This window comes from Hyperolius riggenbachi, chromosome 7, assembly GCF_040937935.1.
Source record: "Hyperolius riggenbachi isolate aHypRig1 chromosome 7, aHypRig1.pri, whole genome shotgun sequence".
Lineage (NCBI taxonomy): Eukaryota > Metazoa > Chordata > Amphibia > Anura > Hyperoliidae > Hyperolius > Hyperolius riggenbachi.
The window spans coordinates 304429631-304451642 of NC_090652.1; the positions used below are offsets into that span (position 1 = coordinate 304429631).

The 22012-nt window shown below is 47.4% G+C and overlaps 1 protein-coding gene across 13 annotated transcripts in view; it reads left to right on the top strand.

The window, feature by feature from the left end:
- BIN1 (bridging integrator 1) overlaps positions 1–22012 on the top strand; it is a 181206-nt gene that overhangs the window by 96825 nt on the left and 62369 nt on the right. For 12 of the 13 annotated variants that reach the window (XR_011022888.1, XM_068246116.1, XM_068246117.1 and 9 more), the window contains 5 exons: positions 1955–2050; positions 5167–5274; positions 10162–10254; positions 17579–17664; positions 20519–20594. Coding sequence is in view for 12 of the 13 variants with exons in the window: in XM_068246116.1 (XP_068102217.1) it covers positions 1955–2050; positions 5167–5274; positions 10162–10254; positions 17579–17664; positions 20519–20594 (459 nt within the window). In the remaining variant the exon portion in view is untranslated. The remainder of the gene's footprint in view (positions 1–1954; positions 2051–5166; positions 5275–10161; positions 10255–17578; positions 17665–20518; positions 20595–22012) is intronic. The other variant, XM_068246119.1, reaches the window with a different exon arrangement.

A 22012-nucleotide genomic window follows, 5' to 3' on the forward strand; every position in this document is an offset into this window, starting at 1 on the left:
TGGGGTGCTCCAATGTGGAGAAACAGAAAATGGTTGAATTTCATTAAAAGACAGATGAACCACAAGGCATGTAGGCAGGTGCTTAGGGCCTGGTTCATGTACGGGTACTTAGCTGCCATTTTCCCTGAGCCTTTAATCCCACCCCTATTTTGACTTTTTAAAAGGGCCAGGTGGCAAGTAAAGTATGGCAGAGCTGCCTCTTGGCCCAGAGTCTCCATTTGTTTCAATCTGACTTAAAGAACAAGTGAGGCCCATGCTAACCTAGAAATACAAAAACATATAGAAGTAGATAAATCCTAGCTCTTCTTACATAACAGATGTATTGCACTGACCACGTTATGATGCCTGTGAATTTCAGAAAGGAAAAGCAGAGAATCCTATTCTAAACAGTTTCCATCTTGGTTACCTTTGAATGAAGCTAACCCTGACATCATTTCCTCCCTCACTTTTTTTCTCCTCTTGCTAATTGTGTATTCTTTATTCTCCTATTTTGTGTATTCTCCTCCCAAAATCTTCAGACACTCCCACTGAAGTCTATACTAGGAAGTGCACTGTCTTATGTTATTAGGAAAGGGAAATAAAGGGATGAGGAGGAATATGTTATAGATAAAAAGACGACCCCCCCAGCATGCAACTGTTTGGCATTGGCAATTAAAGGGCCAGTGCTCCTAAGGTATGTGATAACTCCAAACCATAACAGCAGAGAACGTTTTGAATGCCAGATTAACACCTTTATCACTTAATACACTCAGACAAGTTGCTGTTGAAATTTGATTTTTTTATGGGGACGATCCCACTTTGAAGGACAAGTGAAGCATAAGGGATATGGAGGCTGCCATATTAATGTCTTTTTAAGCAATACCAGTTGCCTGGCAGACCTGTTGATCCTCTGCCTCTAATACTTTTAGCCATAGACCCTGAACAAGCATGCAACAAATCAGGTGTTCTGACAAGATTAGCCGCATGCTTGTTTCAGGTGTTTGAGTCAGACACTACTGCAGCCAAATAGATCAGCAGGAGTGCTGGGCAACTGGTATTGTTTAGAGAGTTCTCGTTCTTCCTAGGGTCCCTATGTTCCAGCGTTGGATTCCTCGTTAGCAGCCTCTGACCGATGGGTTGGAGACTGCTCACTTCCACCGCTGTGGGAGGCTTCGCCAGTCTTCGGAAGCCTGAGTGCTTCTGAAGACGGACCGCTCTGTACTGCGCATGCGCGAGTGCACAAGAATGCAAGCATTCGCAGTATGGAGTGCCGCAACTTTAGGAGCACCCAGGCTTCTGAAGAGTGCGAAAGCCTGCTGCAGTGATCAATTGCTAACAGGGGAGACGGCGCTGGAATGCGGGAACCCTAGGAGAAACGGAAAGGCTCTATAGGACTCTGAGCCTTCTCTCTCCTTAGGTGAGTATTTTTTTTTTTTATTTTTTTTTTTTAAGACTTCAGACTCCCTTTTAAAAGGAAATAAATATGGCAGCCTCTATTCTTCTCACTACAATTGTCCTTTAAGTTTCATACAAAAATCAAAACTCTGTTTTGTTTTGTTTTTTGTTTTTTATGATGGACACAGTGAAATGATTTTGTTGCTGTTGCAGATTAAGGTTTCTACTTGTTATAGGGGGAGGAAGTTACTGACATAAATTATATATTTTACATGTGTTCCTAATGTGGGGAGATCACATGACCGACACATCTGGATTTCAGTGTGTACGGGCTTTCTGAATATCTTCCAGTATGTTGCAAAGTTCTGAGTTTACTCCAGAATGACCTAATGTGGCCCCGAGCAGAACTGTGATGTGCCATAAACATCGACCAAGGACAGCCAATCGCATCCATAAAAGGCAACCATGTGGTTTGTTACGGTTTTGTGGGGAAAGTGCTTGCAGTGATGTGTAGCTATGATTTTTATTTTCTTCTGTTTTTTTCTTTTTCTTACTGAAGTTATTGTGTTTTATGTAACAGAATAATGACCTGCTGTGGACAGATTATCACCAGAAGCTGGTGGACCAGGCTCTACTGACAATGGACACCTACCTCGGCCAGTTTCCAGATATTAAGGTAAGTTTGTACCCTGCACGACCTGGAATGATACTTCTGAAAATTAGAGGTGAGGACACGAAGTAGCACTACCTGCCTGGGAGAAGTAGAGGACTTCTGGTTCTCCATCACCTGGCTCGTGCCTGTCCCTCTCTCTGCCACCCGACTCGTGCCTGTCCCTCTCTCTGCCACCCGGCTCGTGCCTGTCCCTCTCTCTGCCACCCAACTCGTGCCTGTCCCTCTCTCTGCCACCCGGCTCGTGCCTGTCCCTCTCTCGGCCACCTGACTCGTGCCTGTCCCTCTCTTGGCCACCCGACTCGTGCCTGTCCCTCTCTCTGCCACCCGGCTCGTGCCTGTCCCTCTCTCGGCCACCTGACTCGTGCCTGTCCCTCTCTTGGCCACCCGACTCGTGCCTGTCCCTCTCTCTGCCACCCGACTCGTGCCTGTCCCTCTCTCTGCCACCCAGCTCGTGCCTGTCCCTCTCTCGGCCACCCGGCTCGTGCCTGTCCCTCTCTCGGCCACCCGGCTCGTGCCTGTCCCTCTCTCGGCCACCCGACTCGTGCCTGTCCCTCTCTTGGCCACCTGACTCGTGCCTGTCCCTCTCTTGGCCACCCGACTCGTGCCTGTCCCTCTCTCGGCCACCCGACTCGTGCCTGTCCCTCTCTTGTCCTCCCGACTCGTGCCTGTCCCTCTCTCGGCCACCTGACTCGTGCCTGTCCCTCTCTCGGCCACCTGGCTCGTGCCTGTCCCTCTCTCGGCCACCTGGCTCGTGCCTGTCCCTCTCTTGGCCACCTGGCTCGTGCCTGTCCCTCTCTTGGCCACCTGGCTCGTGCCTGTCCCTCTCTTGGCCACCTGGCTCGTGCCTGTCCCTCTCTTGGCCACCTGGCTCGTGCCTGTCCCTCTCTCGGCCACCCGACTCGTGCCTGTCCCTCTCTCGGCCACCCGACTCGTGCCTGTCCCTCTCTCGGCCACCCGACTCGTGCCTGTCCCTCTCTCGGCCACCCGACTCGTGCCTGTCCCTCTCTCGGCCACCCGACTCGTGCCTGTCCCTCTCTCGGCCACCCGACTCGTGCCTGTCCCTCTCTCGGCCACCCGGCTCGTGCCCGTCCCTCTCTCGGCCACCTGGCTCGTGCCTGTCCCTCTCTTGGCCACCTGGCTCGTGCCTGTCCCTCTCTTGGCCACCTGGCTCGTGCCTGTCCCTCTCTTGGCCACCTGGCTCGTGCCTGTCCCTCTCTCGGCCACCCGGCTCGTGCCTGTCCCTCTCTCGGCCACCCGACTCGTGCCTGTCCCTCTCTCGGCCACCCGACTCGTGCCTGTCCCTCTCTCGGCCACCCGACTCGTGCCTGTCCCTCTCTCGGCCACCCGACTCGTGCCTGTCCCTCTCTCGGCCACCCGACTCGTGCCTGTCCCTCTCTCGGCCACCCGACTCGTGCCTGTCCCTCTCTCGGCCACCCGACTCGTGCCTGTCCCTCTCTCGGCCACCCGGCTCGTGCCCGTCCCTCTCTCGGCCACCTGGCTCGTGCCCGTCCCTCTCTCGGCCACCTGGCTCGTGCACGTCCCTCTCTCGGCCACCTGGCTCGTGCCTGTCCCTCTCTCGGCCACCTGGCTCGTGCCTGTCCCTCTCTCGGCCACCTGGCTCGTGCCTGTCCCTCTCTTGGCCACCTGGCTCGTGCCTGTCCCTCTCTTGGCCACCTGGCTCGTGCCTGTCCCTCTCTTGGCCACCTGGCTCGTGCCTGTCCCTCTCTTGGCCACCTGGCTCGTGCCTGTCCCTCTCTTGGCCACCTGGCTCGTGCCTGTCCCTCTCTCTGCCACCCGGCTCGTGCCTGTCCCTCTCTCGGCCACCTGACTCGTGCCTGTCCCTCTCTCGGCCACCTGACTCGTGCCTGTCCCTCTCTCTGCCACCCGGCTCGTGCCTGTCCCTCTCTCGGCCACCCGGCTCGTGCCCGTCCCTCTCTCGGCCACCCGACTCGTGCCCGTCCCTCTCTCGGCCACCCGACTCGTGCCTGTCCCTCTCTCGGCCACCCGACTCGTGCCTGTCCCTCTCTCGGCCACCCGACTCGTGCCTGTCCCTCTCTCGGCCACCCGACTCGTGCCTGTCCCTCTCTCGGCCACCCGACTCGTGCCTGTCCCTCTCTCGGCCACCCGACTCGTGCCTGTCCCTCTCTCGGCCACCCGACTCGTGCCTGTCCCTCTCTCGGCCACCCGACTCGTGCCTGTCCCTCTCTCGGCCACCCGACTCGTGCCTGTCCCTCTCTCTGCCACCCGACTCGTGCCTGTCCCTCTCTCGGCCACCCGACTCGTGCCTGTCCCTCTCTCGGCCACCCGGCTCGTGCCTGTCCCTCTCTCGGCCACCTGGCTCGTGCCTGTCCCTCTCTCTGCCACCCGGCTCGTGCCTGTCCCTCTCTCGGCCACCCGGCTCGTGCCTGTCCCTCTCTCGGCCACCCGGCTCGTGCCTGTCCCTCTCTCGGCCACCCGACTCGTGCCTGTCCCTCTCTCGGCCACCCGACTCGTGCCTGTCCCTCTCTTGGCCACCCGGCTCGTGCCCGTCCCTCTCTTGGCCACCCGGCTCGTGCCCGTCCCTCTCTTGGCCACCCGGCTCGTGCCCGTCCCTCTCTTGGCCACCCGGCTCGTGCCCGTCCCTCTCTTGGCCACCCGGCTCGTGCCCGTCCCTCTCTTGGCCACCTGGCTCGTGCCCGTCCCTCTCTTGGTCACCTGGCTTGTGCCCGTCCCTCTCTTGGCCACCTGGCTCGTGCCTGTCCCTCTCTCGGCCACCTGGCTCGTGTCTGTCTTGAAGGTTTGTACCAGGCTTGATGCTGGGTATACATAATGCGTTTTTTCGGTTTGATTTCTCATTCGATCGATTTTCAATTCGGTTTTCCGCTCGATTTCCCGCTCTATTCTCTTACCTTTTCTTCTCAATTTCCATTCACTTCTATGAATATAAATTGAGCAGTAAAACGTTCGAGAGTAATATCGGACATGACTGAAATTATCAATCGAACGCATCTATCGAACGAAAACGTGTGTACCTAGCATAGGAGTAGTCTGTGGGCGTGGCAGTTGTCCTACAGCACACTGATCTATAGACACCACTTATATAGGAAGAATGAATGTAATTGCATATTTTTGTTTTCCAGTCACGGATTGCAAAGCGGGGGAGGAAGCTTGTGGACTTCGACAGCGCGCGACATCACTACGAATCCCTACAGAACGCAAAGAAGAAGGATGACACTAAAATTGCCAAGGTGAGGTTCTTCAATGGGACCTGAGGGTTACTCAGACCTATCGCACACCATGCAGCTGAGAGCATTTCTTTTTGGGGGAACAATATACTGTATATGGAATACGATAGATCTGTACATGAAAGAGGGACAGTCCTTTTTGAAAAGGGTCAGTTAGGAGCTCTGCACTCTGTGCTTCTGCTGCTGTATCTGTATGTTGCTGTATTCACTGCTAGTCTCTGCAGGTAGCGGGCTTTGTGCATGAAGCCTGGCTCACCACAGTCCTACCGCTCACTATACCTGAGGTGTCCGCCAGCGTGATCTACACAGGAAATCACAAGCCCAAGTCAGACAGCAGCAAGAGCTACAACTGTCTGCTAAACACCAGCAATTCAGTCTTCTGTTTCCAGTATAGACCGGATTACTATCACTATTATCATTATTGTTCTTGTTACTATTAGCATTATTGAGTACTTGTATAGTACCATATTTCACAGCACTTTAGAGTACATTATAGTCGTGTCCTCAGAGGAGCTCACAATCTATTCCTGTTCTAGTCTAATGACCTACCATATTATTATTATGTATTTATATAGCACTGACATCTTCTGCAGCACATTACAGAGTGCATAGTCATGTCACTGACTGTCCTCAGAGGAGCTCACAACCTAATCCTACCATAGTCCTAGTCTAATGTCCTACCATAATAATAATAATAATAATAATAATAATAATAATATGTATTTATATAGCACTGACCTCTTCTTCAGCATTTTACAGAGTACATAGTCATGTCACTGACTGGCCTCAGAGAAGATTTAGGATGACTCCTGGTGGTTGAGCTTCCAACCGCCAAGATTTTATAATGAGGCCAGGAGCCTGATGGTGCAGTATCATTAGGTACTGTATATGGATAAGAACAGAATAATAAAATATATACTCACAAAGGTGGGTTGCACTCCTGCAACCACCGACAGAGCCGGTTAACAGTTTCCGTTCGGTATCCCAGGTCTGCTGAGCAGGTACTGGCTAGTTGCTCTCCTTAGTTAATTGAAACATGTGTTGTCCAATACTTTTACTCCGAGGTTTTGAACTATTGCTAAAAGGATCTGTAGGAGGCACCCAAAGATATTCTATATTCTAAATCCTAAAATATAGAAGTAGATTTGGTCTTACTTTCATAAAAGAACAAACCAATTGGGTAGATAAATGTTAATGATGCACAAGACAACACGTTCCACGGGTACTGGCCCGCTTCCTCAGATCAATAACAAGTGCTTAAGTCTGCAGCAGTCACAGGTGTGGACGCCTCTTATTATCCTCAGTCCTAGTCTGTCTTACCATATTATTATTATTATTATTATGTATTTATGTAGCACTGACATCTTCTGCAGCGCTATACAGAGTACATAGTGTACATAGTCCATGTCACTGACTGTCCTCAGAGGAGCTCACAATCTAATCCCATCATAGTCCTGGCCAGGGGTCTACTAGTCCATGGGGAATCGAACACCGTTACCGCTGTGCACGAGAGAGAGCCCTGGAACACACGCACACACACACACGCACCCTGTGTGTATTTAGGGAATTTAGCCTGTCTAATTCCCCCTCATCGGTGACTAATCACAACTGTAATTTAATATCTTAGCTGTGTCAGCTGGCTGCCTCAACAGAGCAGCTAATGTGTAAACACAGGATGGTAACCATATGTCTGCTTCCATGAAAGCAGGAAGTAGCCACACTGCAGATTTATTGCAGGATTTGTATCGGCTGTAACGAAGATTTTTTTTTTTCTTTAAAGGTTATTATGGTGTGCTTTTCTTTTAGAGTAGATAGGAAGTTCTGAGTTAAGGTCCACTTTGACAAGCCCATTGCTTAACATTGGTTCTTAGTTTCCTATGCAGTAAACACACAGAAAAACAGACCAGTGTGAATCCAGCCTTAGGGTTTTGCTGCTGTCTGTGCCCCTGCTGGGAAGTCCTTTCTCCATATCCTGTTCCAAGGCTCATTGAGGAGGAGGGAATAAACTACTCCAAAAGGAGGGGAAGTCTTAAAACTGCCACCACTGATCGTTGTCACGAGATCATGTGTCCCCGTCGGAGGTTTCTCCATCTTCTCTTCTGGCATTGGATGTTACACATAAGAAAATTCTAGCAGTTTCGTCACTTCCTGTTCCTGCCCCGACTGCTGAAGGAACAGGAAGTGACGGGAAGGTTTGACAGATCGTGTGACCTGCTGGAGTTAAGCACTGTTATCCTAATCCGACAATTAAAGAGGCACTATGGCGAAAATTTTAAAATTTAAAATGAGTGCAAACATAAACAAATAAGAAGTATGTTTTTTTTCCAGAGTAAAATGAGCCATAAATTACTTTTCTCCTGTGTTGCTGTCACTTACAGTAGGTAGTAGAAATCTGACATTACCGACAGGTTTTGGACTAGTCCATCTCTTCATGGGGGATTCTCAGCGTGGCCTTTATTCTTTATAAAGATATTCCCTAAAAGGGAATTTAAACCATGATGCTGACCAGCTTCCCTTCTTGTTACAGAGTTTTTTTGGCAGTTGGACGGAGCAACTGCCATTCACTAAGTGCTTTTGAAAATAAATAAATCCCTTCGAGCAAGCAGGGAGGCTGGTTATTTGTATAAATCCTTTTCGGCTGGTTTCACAGTGGGACGTTAAAGTCCCACGTTACAGCAGCCAGTAACGCAGCCTAACTCACAGCAAGGATAAATCAATGGGCTGTTCACAGTGCCCACGTTGTGTTACTTAGTAACGCAGCACGTTTAAACAAAGTGCTGCATGCTGTACGTTATACTGGGCTAAGCAGCGTTAGACTGCTTGCACATGCTCAGTAATGTTGGAGGAGGAGGTCTCCCCTCCTCAGCGGCCAGCCACATGGCTAATTAATATTCACTGCACTGCAGAGACTTCTGGTGGAACTGTAGTGTTGTCCGGATCATGAACGAATCGTTCATTTGATCCGGATCTTTTTGTGAGTCGAATCATCCGGATCATCACAATGAAAGATTCGGTTCACAGTGGATGTCTGTCTGGAAGAAACAGGAACATACAGAATCTACAGTGCAGGGAAAGTCCTGTCCTGCTAGTCATTTCACCCAGTCTGCTTCCCTAGTAAAATGATTCGGCTCAAAGATCCGGATCTTTTCAATGATCCGATTCAAATGATCCGAATCCTTAAAAAGATCCGGACTTCCTATCACTAAACTGCTGCTTTGAGAGCTGCATAATGCAGCTCAATCTGACGTCCAACTTCAACACCACCATACGTTGTGTTAGGGGCACGTTATGCGACCATAACGTCCCCTAAAACGCAACGTCTTGGTGTGTAAGTAGCCTTCAGGGAGTGTCTTTATAAAGAATAAAGGCCATGCTGAGAATCCCCCATGAAGAGATGGACTAGTCGTTTCTGTCAGATTTCCACTACCTACTGTAAGTGACCGCAACATAGGAGAAAAGTAATTTATGGCTCATTTTACTCTGGAAGAAACGTACTTCTTATTTGTCCATGTTTGCACATATTTTAAAATCTTACGTCATAGTGCCCCTTTAATACTATTTGTGTGCAGCTTGGAATAGTGAAACAATCAGATCTGCAGGAAAGTGCATCTGATTGACTCATTTGTAAGCTGCACACAATTTGCATGCATGCCAGAATTCTCAGCCTATCCTTGACTGCCTTTGCTTCTCTGGATCAGTGATCATTTGCAGGTAAAGAAAGTTTTGTTAAGTAAGGATGAGCAGGCGAAACATATTGGTATACGCGGTCTGCAGCAGTAGGTGTTATATCACCTTGGTCGCAGCTCTCCACACCTTTCTACATTCTCCCGATACTACTTTCTTCCCAGCAGGAAGTATCCGGAGGATGTAGAGGGGCGTGGAGTGCAGCGATCCAGGCGAGTTAACTCCTAGTCCCGCGTACACCAACCTATTTCGCTTTTGTCCACTAATAGTTATTGCTGAATTCATGAACTGACTCGTTTTGTGACACAAGGATTTAGTAGGCTGGCGTTGCTCTGTCCCGGGAACGATCGTTCAGAGTTTTCCCATGTACCCTTAAAGAAAACCTGTACTGAAAAAAAGTTCCCCTGGGGGGTAGTCACCTCGGTAGGGGAAAGCCTCTGGACCCTATCAAGTCTTCCCTTGTCCTCCTGTGTCCCATGGCGGTCTTGCTGCAGCCCCGGAACACACAGGCGACAAATCCGACAGCCTGTGCAATATTTACCTTTTCCGGCTCCAGCGGGGGCACTGCTGCGGCTCTTCTGACGGAGATAGGTGGAAATAGCCGATCTCCGTCGGGTCCGCTCTACTGCGCAGGTGCAGGAGACTTGTGCCTGCGCAATAGAGCGGCCCGATGGAGATCGGCTATTTTCGCCTATCTCCGTGGAAAAAGCGGATACTGCGCCTGAGCTGGAGCCAAAAGGTAAATATTTACATTGCTGCCGCTCCGGGAGGATTTTCTTCGCCGCCGTGGGACCGAGGAGGACGGGGGAAGCCTCAATATGATCCGGAGGCTTCCCCCACCCGAGGTGAGTACCCCCAGGGGAGTTTTTTTCATTACAGATTTTCTTTAAGCCTGCTGCATAGGAACGGGGCTGATGTTTTTATTTTCTGTTAATGTACAAAATATCTCCAGAAGAGTTTGCAGAAGTTCTGATGTCCTCGTTGTGACTAATCGCTCTTGTTACTTTTCACAGTTGTGTTTGGTGTCGTGGCACTGGTTCCGTCTGTGTGTCTCACCCCCTGGCATGCCACAAAGGATGACCTAACTCTGATTTGCTGCCGCTGCCGCTGCTGCTGCTGCCTTGTAATTGTCACGATTAATCTGTTCTCTTCTGTTTCTGCCCTTTCTCTCTCTCTCTCTTCCTCTTTCTGTGACCACACCTGCAGCCGGTGTCGCTTCTTGAGAAGGCTGCCCCCCAGTGGTGCCAGGGGAAAATACAGGCCCATCTGGTCGCACAAACTAATCTGCTCCGAAACCAGGTGACTTCCTGGCCGAGCGCTAACCCTGCATGTGTCTTTCTGGTGGCTGTCTGTCTGTCTATGCTGCAATTGTGCTCAGTCTATGCCATCTCCTCTTTTTAATGTTTGTGTTGACGACATCATTGCAATATTCTGTCACCAGACCATATTTAGAGTTGTACATCAAAGTATTTTTTTCTTTTAGATTGTATTTTTCAATATTTTGAGGGACTAGAGGACATGATCTGCGCATGGAGGAAAAACGTTTTAGCCATTTATTTAGGAAAAGGGTTCTTTACAGTTAGTGATTAAGATGTGGAATGCATTGCCACAGGAAGTCGTTATGGCAAACTCTATACCTGCATTTAAAGGGGGCTTAGATGCTTTCCTTGCATTGAAAGACATCCGTGGCTACAATTACTAGGTAATGCCTAATGATGTTGATCCAGGGATTTTATCTGATTGCCATCTGGAGTCGGGAAGGAATTTTTCCCTTTAGGGGCTAATTGGACCATGCCTTGTAAGGGTTTTTTCGCCTTCCTCTGGATCAACAGGGATATGTGAGGGAGCAGGCTGGAGTTGTACTTTATACTGGTTGAACTCGATGGACGTATGTCTTTTTTCAACCAAAATAACTATGTAACTATGTAACTATGATGCGTGTTGGAACAGATTTAGAAAGCGAGTTAGCGGAGTGGGGAGGCACGGGAGAAGTCCTGTATGTCTGAGTGGGAAGAAGTGAATGGGGTGGATGGGAGGAGAAGATAGTTTTCCAAAGTGCAGGATGTGTGTAGAATGGTTTGGAAATTAGCATATAGAGGAGTGTTATACCCATGTGCAATTTGCTTTTTATTCGGAGTTTTCTCTTTGGGGATAATTTTTCATCTTCTGTTTAAAATAACTTTTCTGCAGTTTTTTTAATTGAAATTTTTTGGTATTATCTTGCTTGTTGGTGGCTTAAATGGCATTTTATTGACAAGTTTGAAAATATCACTTAGGGGAAAACTCAGGAGAAAAAAAGTTAATTGCGCATAGACCAGATTATCTTTAGCAATTTGCTATCCCGTTTGGCCCAAAATCTGGTGTTTCTTGATAGGTACCTGGTTATTCTGACTCATGACCCATCCATACTTTTCTCGGATCAAGTTAGGAATCAAGGAAACCTCGAGACTCCTTAACCTTTGCTAGATAGACACCTCGTCAGTAAAAGACTCAGCTCTGTCAAATTAATCCCCAATGTAAAGGACAGCTACATAAGAAAGAAGACCTTAACACTGCATTTTACTGTGGAACGAATGTAAATCTTAGATATATGTATACATTTTACGTTTTTCATCGTGGTTGTTCGTAGTCCATTAAAGAGAATCTGTAACGTCAAACGTCCCCTGGGGGGTACTCGCCTCGGGTGGGGGAAGCCTCAGGATCCTAATGAGGCTTCCCACGCCGTCCCCCGTCCCTCAGGGGTCTCGCTGCGGCCCTCCGTACAAGATGGCGTCATTACTTACCTTCCCGGCTCCTGCGCAGGCGCTTTGACGGCTGTCGGCTCTGAAGTAGGCGGAAATACCCGATCGCCGTCTGGTCTGCTCTACTGCGCAGGTTTCCGGCGCCTGCGCAGTAGAGCGGACCCGACTGAGATCGGGTATTTCCGTGTAGTTCAGAGCCGAAAGCAGCCACAGCGCCCCCGCTGGAGCCAGCAAAGGTAAATATTGAATTGGACAGTCGGGTCTGTGGCCGGCTGTTTGGAGGGCTGCAGCGAGACCCCCGTGGGACCGAGGACGGCGTGGGAAGCCTCATTAGGATCCCGAGGCTTCCCCCACCCGAGGTGAGTACCCCCCAGGGGATGTTTTTGATGTTACAGAGTCTCTTTAAGGAAGCCATATTGTCGAAGCCCAGTGTAAAGGTTGGACCCCTTTCACATGGACAGCTAAATTACACATTTGTTATACAGGTCAGCTGCTGATCTGGTAGACCAGGGGGATGTCCAACTCCAATCTTCGAGGACTGAGGTCTTCACACATTTTTGACACGCCTCAAATTTATTGATGGGACTGAATAAGGAAGGGTGGGGTTCATCAAGTGGAACACCTTTCTCAATTTCTCAGTCCATCCTAAACATTGGCATGGATATGGTCCATGAGAACTGGAGTTGTACAACCCTGTGGTAGCCCATGAGTGCAACCAAATGGCAATGCAAGTAACCACATGAGGGTTAACTGTTTACACCACATGTGTCGAACTCCTGGCCTGGAGGGCCAGATCCATACCAGTGTTTAGGATGGACTGAGAAAGAAAGGAATGTGTTCTACCTGATGGACCACACCTTTCCTGATTCAGACCCATCAATTCATTTGAGCTGTATCAAAAAATGTGTGAGGATCTCGGCCCTCGTAGGATTGGTTTGACATACCTGGTTTACACATTGTTGGGTTACTCAGCAGTTGGAAAACGCTGCACGTGATGTCTAGCGGGCAACTGCCACTTGTATGTACATACGAGATTTGATCCACCCCACTGCTTGTTGCAAACGCTTGCAGCCGCCTACAAGTGCCGAAACAGCCCACAGGTCTTAGACCCACCACTATTAACTGCCCATGTGAATGCAGCCTTGTGCAAAATTGTCACTCCCACTCACAGACTGGGTGCAGCTGTTTAGGCTCCAGACTAGTAATCCTTATTTTGCCCATTAGGGACGTTGAGACTCTAAATGTCACTTCAGAGCTGACTGGCTAAATAAGGAAAGACACCAGGGACTTTTTCTTCCCATGCTCAAGACAAGAGCACAGCCTGTTGCCCACTATTAAGCTGTCATTTTTGGAAGCAAAAAAAAGTTTTCTAAAAATTGAATATGTTTATATTGTAAAAAAATTGAATTGACGACGACAAATATTTAGACACCAAAACAAAAAGGGCTGGTTGCTTGTAGACTGAGAACAGTTATGTATATAGTTATGCATGTTGTGCTGTCTCGGGAATGTCACCTCTCTACTGCACATGGGATCCGGGGGACCACCATTGGGGGCACAGTTTCTGCTGTACAATTTTCTCTAAAAGAGACATCTCTGTATTCCCATCTAACCGAATTTTAAAGGGTCATTGTCCAGTACCGAGAGAGAAAGTCTTCATTACTGTGGGCAATCTGCACTTTATTTGTTTTGTAGTATCTCCATCTTTGTTAGGTTATTTGCTGACTGGTCTCCTCTCCAATCTCGGAACTCATCGAACAGTGCAAAGAGTTTGACAAATGTGCTTAGATTGGTTTGAGTTGGAATTTGTATCAAACAAAATGGGATTTTTTTTTTCCCACAAATTAAATTTTGTAAATTAACTGGCGGCTGATTAATAAGCTTCCAGTTAGTTGATTGGTAGTTCCTGACCTGGATTATTCCTTTACAAAGTTTTAGTTTACCTCCAGCAAATTCCAATTCCCATCAAGCTAGATTTGCATTCAAAGTAGAGTTGTGGGTGTCACCGATAGAAAAAAAAAAAAATCTGACAAAATGTGCAGAGTATATCTATTAGCTCAAGGTGGCCACTAATGATCCAATTTCTAGCAAAAATTTGTTCGAGCGATCAGATAATTCTGATTGGAAGAAAAATCGTTCACTACACCAACGAACCAATTTTTGCTTCCTATCTATCACAACCAATTAGAACATTTGAATTTTGCTTTGACCAAAATCAAATCGGACGACGATTTTGATAATCGTTCGTAATCGATTGTGCCCATCTATGGAAATGATTTACAACCAATCCGATCAGAATTTCCAATCGCTCGAACAATTTTTTGCTAGAAATTGGACAGTTAGTGGCCTTAAGTCTGCTCTCTGTCAAATGTTAGTTTTAGCAAAAACTGGCTATTGTTTCCTAAAATTATAATTCTTGATGAGTGGCAATGAGCTAAAACCAGATACATTTTTTTTTTCCTAACCCCACACACACTCTAAAATTGACACTGAAGCGAAAATAATCTCATGAAATAACGAATTGTATATGTAGTACAGATAATTAAAAGAACATTAGTAGCAAAGAAAAGTTCTCTAGCTTTATGTATAACAGGGCACCATTCTATCATATTTGCAATTACAAACCACACTTTGTATTTTAAATCGTAAAACAGAGCAGAGCTAATGACCCTTTGAACTTTCCTGCTGTAAAACATTATCTCAAGCTGTCACACTCACTGTTTCTTGGCTGTTTAAAGAGAAACCGTGACCAAGAATTGAACTTCATCCCAATCAATAGCTGATAACCCCTATTACATGATATAATATAATATAATATATATATATATATATATTTTTCTGTTCCACTTTAATACAAACACCCGGCATTCCATTGATGTCTTCTTTTTCTATTTCGGAACTTTCCCTGCATGCATCACATCCTGATCACAAATTGCCACTCTCTGCTCATTGGCTATCCATCTTTCAAATCTTTTGTGCAGTTGTGACATTCATGTTAGCGGTTTTATTGTCTGTTAGATAGTCCGCATGTATTGTGTTGTGACCTCGATGTAGTGTCTTGTATCCTTTGCTACAGATTTGGGCTGCATGACGAGATTGGGGACCAATTATAGGTTTCCTCTAACGAATTAACTCCCCTGTTACATTAGCCAAGATCCATGTACATAGAAAAATGCTTGAATTTTCAGCCCAGCTAAACGGAAAGCTGAACAAGGAAAATTCCAATGGCAATCCGGATGATAAGTGATTACAAATAGTGTAAAGGAGTAGAGTGCTGGAGGGGTAACCTGCTTTTATAGACCAGGAAGTGACAGAAAGTCACAGGAACAGGAAGTGACAGGAAATCTCAAGAACTGGAAGTTCTCATGAACAGGAAGTGACAGAAAAGCTCCCTATTGTAGAAACAGAATCACAGGAACTAGCCGAAGGATATTTTAATCATAATCTTAGAAAAGGATTAGCTGATATTATATTTGCAGTAACTCTTGTTTTACACTAGTGATTTGGTAGGACTAAAGTCTTTCCTATCTTTTAAGCCGTGGGCCGGACTACAGTTGGGGTCAGTTTTTGATATACTTTAGAGTAAATCTCTTTTAATGTATGAAATTCAATATTTGTTGTGTAGTAATAGACTGCAGATGAGAGTATTGTAGATGAGACTACCGCTTCCTATGCAAAACACACTTGGGAATCCGGTATTACCTCTGCCATTTTGTCAAGTGACTTTATTGTGACATCACACCACTGACAGCATCGTTCCAATACCATCGGATCATGACCTGCTTTCTTTACATCACACCGATAATGTGACCTCTTAGCCTTAAATGGAGATCATCCAGCATTTTCATCTGTCGTTTTGGATGACAAACGTTGGCATAAACATTTTCTAAACACCATTTCTTAAAAGAATACTGTAGGGGGGTCGGGGGAAAATGAGTTGAACTTACTCGGGGCTTCTAATGGTCCCCCGCAGACATCCTGTGCCAGCGCAGCCACTCACCGATGCTCCGGCCCCGCCTCCAGTTCACTTACGGAATTTCAGACTTTAAAGTCTGAAAACCACTGCACCTGCATTGCCGTGTCCTCGCTCGCGCTGATGTCACCAGGAGCATACTGCACAGGCCCAGTATGGTCTGTGCCTGTGCAGTACGCTCCTGGTGACATCAGCGGGAGCGAGGACATGGCAACGAAGGCGCAGTGGTTTTCAGACTTTAAAGTCTAAAATTCCAGAAGTGACCCGGAGGCGGGGCCGGAGCATCGGTGAGTGGCTGCGCGGGCACAGGATGTCTGCGGGGGACCATTAGAAGCCCCTGGTAAGTTCAACTCCTTTTCCCCTGACCCCCCCCCCCCCTACAGTATCCCTTTAAGTGTAAAAACTCATGAGTGGCACTTTTGCAATAACCCGTACAGAGTTTTCAGTAGAAGGAACGTCTTCAGCAACTTTCAAAGTGTTTAGAAATCAAGGTACGATTAGTTGGCAGTAGCAAATAGGACTTGGAGGATGATTCTAAACATGCTGGACTCCTTCCTTACAGGGCTGTGGAGTTGGAGTCTGAGTCGGGGCAATTTTAGGCATTCGGAGTCTGAGTTGGAGTCGTTGATTTCATAAACTGAGAAGTCAGTCGGGAGTAGGATGATTTCTGTCCAAAATCCACAGCCCTGGTAAGTATTAGACTAAGGAGTCGGAGTCGAGGAGTCGGAGCCATTTTGGGTACCCGGAGTCAGAGTTGGAGTCGGAGTCGTGGTTTCATAAACTTTGGAGTTGGAAGATTTTTGTACCGACTCCACAGCCCTGCTTCCTTAACATGATGTCCCTACTGTAACGTCGCCCCACATTAAAGTGCAGTGCCCATAACAACCAATCAAAGTTCACTTCTTTCTTTCTTTTTGAAATCCACTATTTCTACAAATGGATTCTGATTGGATAAAGTTCTTGTTATCTGTACGCTTTGGTCATGGATATCTTTATTGAATATATGTGCTATAGTTTGACTTAGTTAGACATGAATTGGCACTACTTTTCTCGAAACTCCTAATTTGCCTTCCTCCGAGAGTGGAAACAAAGGAGCCTGTTTATACAACATAAGGATCCACTGCTCCGTATCCTCTCATGGTCCCGAAGCATGTGTTCTCATGGCCCCTTTCAGTAGAGGTCCAGAGATGGACATTCCTGTTGGGTCATCAGTAGAGGTCCAGAGATGGATATTCCTGTTGGGTCATCAGTAGAGGTCCAGAGATGGACATTCCTGTTGGGTCATCAGTAGAGGTCCAGAGATGGATATTCCTGTTGGGTCATCAGTAGAGGTGCAGAGATGGACATTCCTGTTGGGTCATCAGTAGAGGTCCAGAGATGGATATTCCTGTTGGGTCATCAGTAGAGGTGCAGAGATGGACATTCCTGTTGGGTCATCAGTAGAGGTGCAGAGATGGACATTCCTGTTGGGTCATCAGTAGAGGTCCAGAGATGGACATTCCTGTTGGGTCATCAGTAGAGGTCCAGAGATGGACATTCCTGTTGGGTCATCAGTAGAGGTCCAGAGATGGACATTCCTGTTGGGTCATCAGTAGAGGTCCAGAGATGGACATTCCTGTTGGGTCATCAGTAGAGGTCCAGAGATGGACATTCCTGTTGGGTCATCAGTAGAGGTCCAGAGATGGACATTCCTGTTGGGTCATCAGTAGAGGTCCAGAGATGGACATTCCTGTTGGGTCATCAGTAGAGGTCCAGAGATGGACATTCCTGTTGGGTCGTCATTCAGCCAGTCTTCCTCTTTAGCGATTGTAGCGTTTTTACTACCCTTCACCTCCCCTCTGGTCTCAGTTCTGGAATGTGTTTTTTTATGGTGTCCTTGTCCTGATGTTCTTCATCTTGTTCTGGGCAGGCTGAGGAGGAGCTGCTGAAATCTCAGAAGGTCTTTGAGGAGATGAACACTGACCTGCAGGAGGAGCTGCCCTCGTTATGGAATAGGTATGTGACCGAGCTTCAAGGACACCTAAAGAGAGAGGGCTATGACCTATTTATTTCCTTTTAAACAATGCATATTACATGGCTGTCCTGCTGATCCACTCCCTCAGGTGTGCTCAAAAAAAATTCCTGATAAAAAGGTTTAAAGTATGAATTTAAAGTGGACCTGAACTCTTGCACAGGACAGAAGAAAACAGAGAAATGCACCCTGTATGTATTTAGAGAGTTTAGCCTGTCTAATTCCCCCTCATCTGTGACTAATTACAATTGTAATTTGATCTTTCAGCTCTGTCAGCTGGCTGCCTCGGCAGAGCAGCTAGTTTGTAAACACAGAATGTTAACAATCTGATTCGATGAAAGCAGGAAGTAGACACACTGCAGATTTATTGCAGGATTTGTATCAGCTGTAACAAAGAAATGTTTTTATTTAAATGTTAGGCTGTTGCTTATCTTTTAAAGCAGAGAGGACGTTCCGAGTTTAGGTCCGCTTTCATAGAACATTTGATACAAATGCACTTGTGTTACCATCCACTTACATTTACAGCATGAACACGCTGCAAAATGGCTACCTAAATATATATTCACAGCCTTTGTATTCACAAAACCCCTATAAAACAGTGTTTTTAGACTTCCCTGCTGACCTCAAGCCTTATGGCCCATACACACGGGCTACAACTGTCGCCGCAAACACGTGGCACGCGCACGTTGCGGCGACAGTTGCCCCGTGTGTATGAGGCGCGCACCCCGAACTGTCGCCGGAGACAGCAGTTGCCGTGCGATTGGGAAGTTCAATCGCACGGCAACTTCTGTCGCCACTACTGTCGCTAGTCCGCCGTGTGTATGCAGACTAGCGACAGCTACCCACTCACTGCAGACAGAGTTTCCGGCGGGGGGGGCCAACCTTCGGCGACAGCTTCCGACGCGTCTCTGCCTTTGGGCAGAGATGTGTAGACAGCTGTCGCACAGGCGGAGCTGTCGCGCACACGTCCCCTGTGTGCTAGCGACAGCTAAAACGGTCCCCCTTGTGTACTCAGCATTAGTCAGGACCTGAGTACACAAAGCATGGTACAAACTCGCTGCCACCACGTTGTATAAATGCGTTGCAGTCACACTGGGGGGGTTGGCCACGTTCATACCACGGCTGTAGTGCATTTACAATTTTTCCAGTAGCAGTGGAATAGAACATGTTGAGTTCAGGGAAATGCAACGGGACAGTGGCGCAAATGTTTCTCAGCTGCAGTAAAACTGCTTGTCTGTGAAAGCCAGGGCGCCATTTCTGAGATATGGGAGGGGGGGGGGGGGGGTTACTTGTTAGAAAAACCAACACAAAAATTATGCAGAGAAGTAGCAAGGTATCCAAAATTAGATTAAAAACAACTAAAAGTAGAAATGAGGAGCTGCTCCCTGCTCGGCTATGTTTAGTGTTTGGCACTATTATTTGGCCTGACGAAGCGGGCTCAGACTCACGAAACACGTTGCCAATGCATAGTAAATTTCATTTCTATGTGAAGTTGACTTTATTGAGGTAAGCGACCTCCTTTTTCCACTTTTCTAGTTGTTTCTATTCCAATTTTATATACCTCTTGGCGCCTATTTATCCCCCCTCTGTTAATAAGCAGAAGAGAGAGTGATAGCTTGACACTTGGACTTTGGGTGTGGTTGGGGGGGGGGGGTTAGAGGTAGGTAATAAAACTGATTAAAGCGGAATATAACCCAGCATTTCAACTTTGCTCTAAAGCATTATTTACAGCATGTTATATGCAACCAGAATTTTTATTTTATTTTTTTACTAGACCAGCATTGGAAGGGTTACACACAGAGCTTTAAAGGGATACTGTGGGGGGGTCGGGGGAAAATGAGTTGAATTTACCCAGGGCTTCTAATGGCCCCCCGCAGACATCCTGTGCCCACGGAGCCACTCACCGATGCTCCGGCCCCGCCTCCGGTCCACTTCTGGAATTTCAGACTTTAAAGTCTGAAAACCACTGCGCCTGCGCAGCTGCATCCTCGCTCCCGCTGATGTCACCAGGAGAGTATTGCACAAGCCCAGTATGGTCTTTGGTCTGCGCTGTGAGCTCCTGGTGCCATCAGCAGGAGCAAGGACAGACAATGCAGGCGCAGTGGTTTTCTGACTTTAAAGTCAGAAATTCCAGAAGTGAACTGGAGGCGGGGCCGGAGCATCGGTGAGTGGCTGCGCTGGCACAGGATGTCTGTGGGGGGCCATTAGAAGCCCCGGGTAACTTCAACTCATTTTCCCCCGACCCCCCTACAGTATCCCTTTAAAGTTCCGTGGAGAGAAAAGCTGCAGCAGCCGAAGTATAGCTAGATACATTTAAGTAAACACAATGTAACAAGTGAGGAATGTGACTCGCTCTCTCTCTCTGTGTCCGGGAGCTCCTGCACAGTCAGTGTGTGTCACATTCCACACTTGTTACATTGTATTTACTTAAATGTATCTATCTAAACTTTAGATGCGGCAGCATTTCTCTCCACGGAACTTTAAAGTTCTGTGTGTAACCCTTCCAATGCTGGTCTAATAAAAAAAAAAAATGCTGGTTGCATATAATATGCTGTAAATAATATTTTAGCACAAAGTTGAAATGCAGGGTTATTTCGCTTTAAAGGTGCTAAATACTGACCTCAGCAGCTCCTGGCTTCTTCAGAACAAAACCGTTAAACTGTCCAAGTGATTATAAATGAGTCATTCTGAAGAAGAGGGGTGGATAAGTGATAACAGGTGACAGGCCAATGACGACAGCGATAGCATTACCACACTCGACAGCTGTAGGGAGCAGAACGGCTGATGTTCGACCATTTGAGGGAAATAACGGATTGTGTTTTATGTTTTGTTTGGCAGCCGTGTTGGTTTCTATGTCAACACATTCCAGAGTATCGCTGGCCTGGAGGAGAATTTCCACAAAGAAATGAGTAAGGTGAGAGAGTAACTCAGTGCCTGACACCAGAACTTGTGGATTTATGGGTTCTGTGCTTCCTGGGGCGGGTACTGTCAGAAATCCATGATGTAACACAGGCCACAAACACAAATGGCCTGAGCCCCAACTAGGGTCTGGAACTTGTGTGTGTCCTCTTAGCTGAAAGTTACTAGAGGCCACCTCTCTCCTTAGATATTATGGGATGCTGAGAGGGGCCCAGGAGGTAGAAGTAGTTGTTGCACGCAGGGCGCATGTCAGGAAGTAGTAGTGGTTTGTGTTGTGTTTGCAGGCTTAGCTCCCATAAATGCCCCAAGCAGAACCAAGCGGTCTGCAGTGGCGTTTCCTAATAAGGCAATTGGGGCATATATTCCTTCTACATGTCAATACTAGGGATAGTTCAAGGTATGCAAATAATTGAGTTGATGCAGGATTATGTAGATTATGTATGCATCTTGAAAATGAACCAATCAAATCCCACCAAGGTTTAAAGGGGCACTTAAAGGGAAACTTAAACCAGGAATAAAAAAAATCAGTTTTACTTTCCTGGGGCTTCTACTAGCCCCCTGCAGCTGTTCTGTGCCCTTGCAGGCACTCAATGAGCCTCCGGTCCCCCGCCACCAGCTAGTTTCGTTTTCACTGATAGGCCCGACAGGCCTGGCCATGTGTATTTTTCTTCGCGTTCCCGTCCGCAATAGCGTCCAGCACCAGGACACTATTGAGGATGGGAACATGAAGAAGGATGCACATGGCCAGGCCTGCGCAGGTGCAGAAAGCCCACTGACTCCCTGTGAGCGAAAACGAAACTAGCTGGCAGCGGGGGACAGAGGCTCCGTGAGTGACTGCGAGGGCACGGGACAGCTGCAGGCGGCTGGTAGAAGACCCAGGCAAGTAAAACTGTGTTGTTTTTTGTTTTTGTTTTTTTTTTATTCCCTTTAACTACTTTGCATCCAGACCTTCTTTTCCCCTTATGGACCAGAGCAGTTCTGACGCTTTAGCCATGTCCCTATTTAAACAGCCATAACTTTAGCCCTACTCATGACACCTAAATGATCTAGGTATCGTTTTTTTCAGGACATACTGGACTTTCATATATGGGGGGGGGGTGTATTTTGACCCAAGAAAAAAAATTCTATGCATTTTAATGGGAAAAAGAGAGGGGGGAGGGGATGAAAAATTGCATTAATCCTTAGGCTTCACCAATTCTAGTCAAAAATAAAAAATGCTACAGTAGATAACAAACATGCCACCAGTATTATGTCCCCCAAGGATAGATAGCCAGGCTTGTCCCCAGTATCAGCCCCCCAGTATAGCCAGATCTGTCCCCGTATTTGCTAGCCCCCCATATAGACAGATGTGCCCCCCGGAATAGGGCCCACTATTATAGCAAGATGTATCCCCGGGATCAATGTTCCCCATTG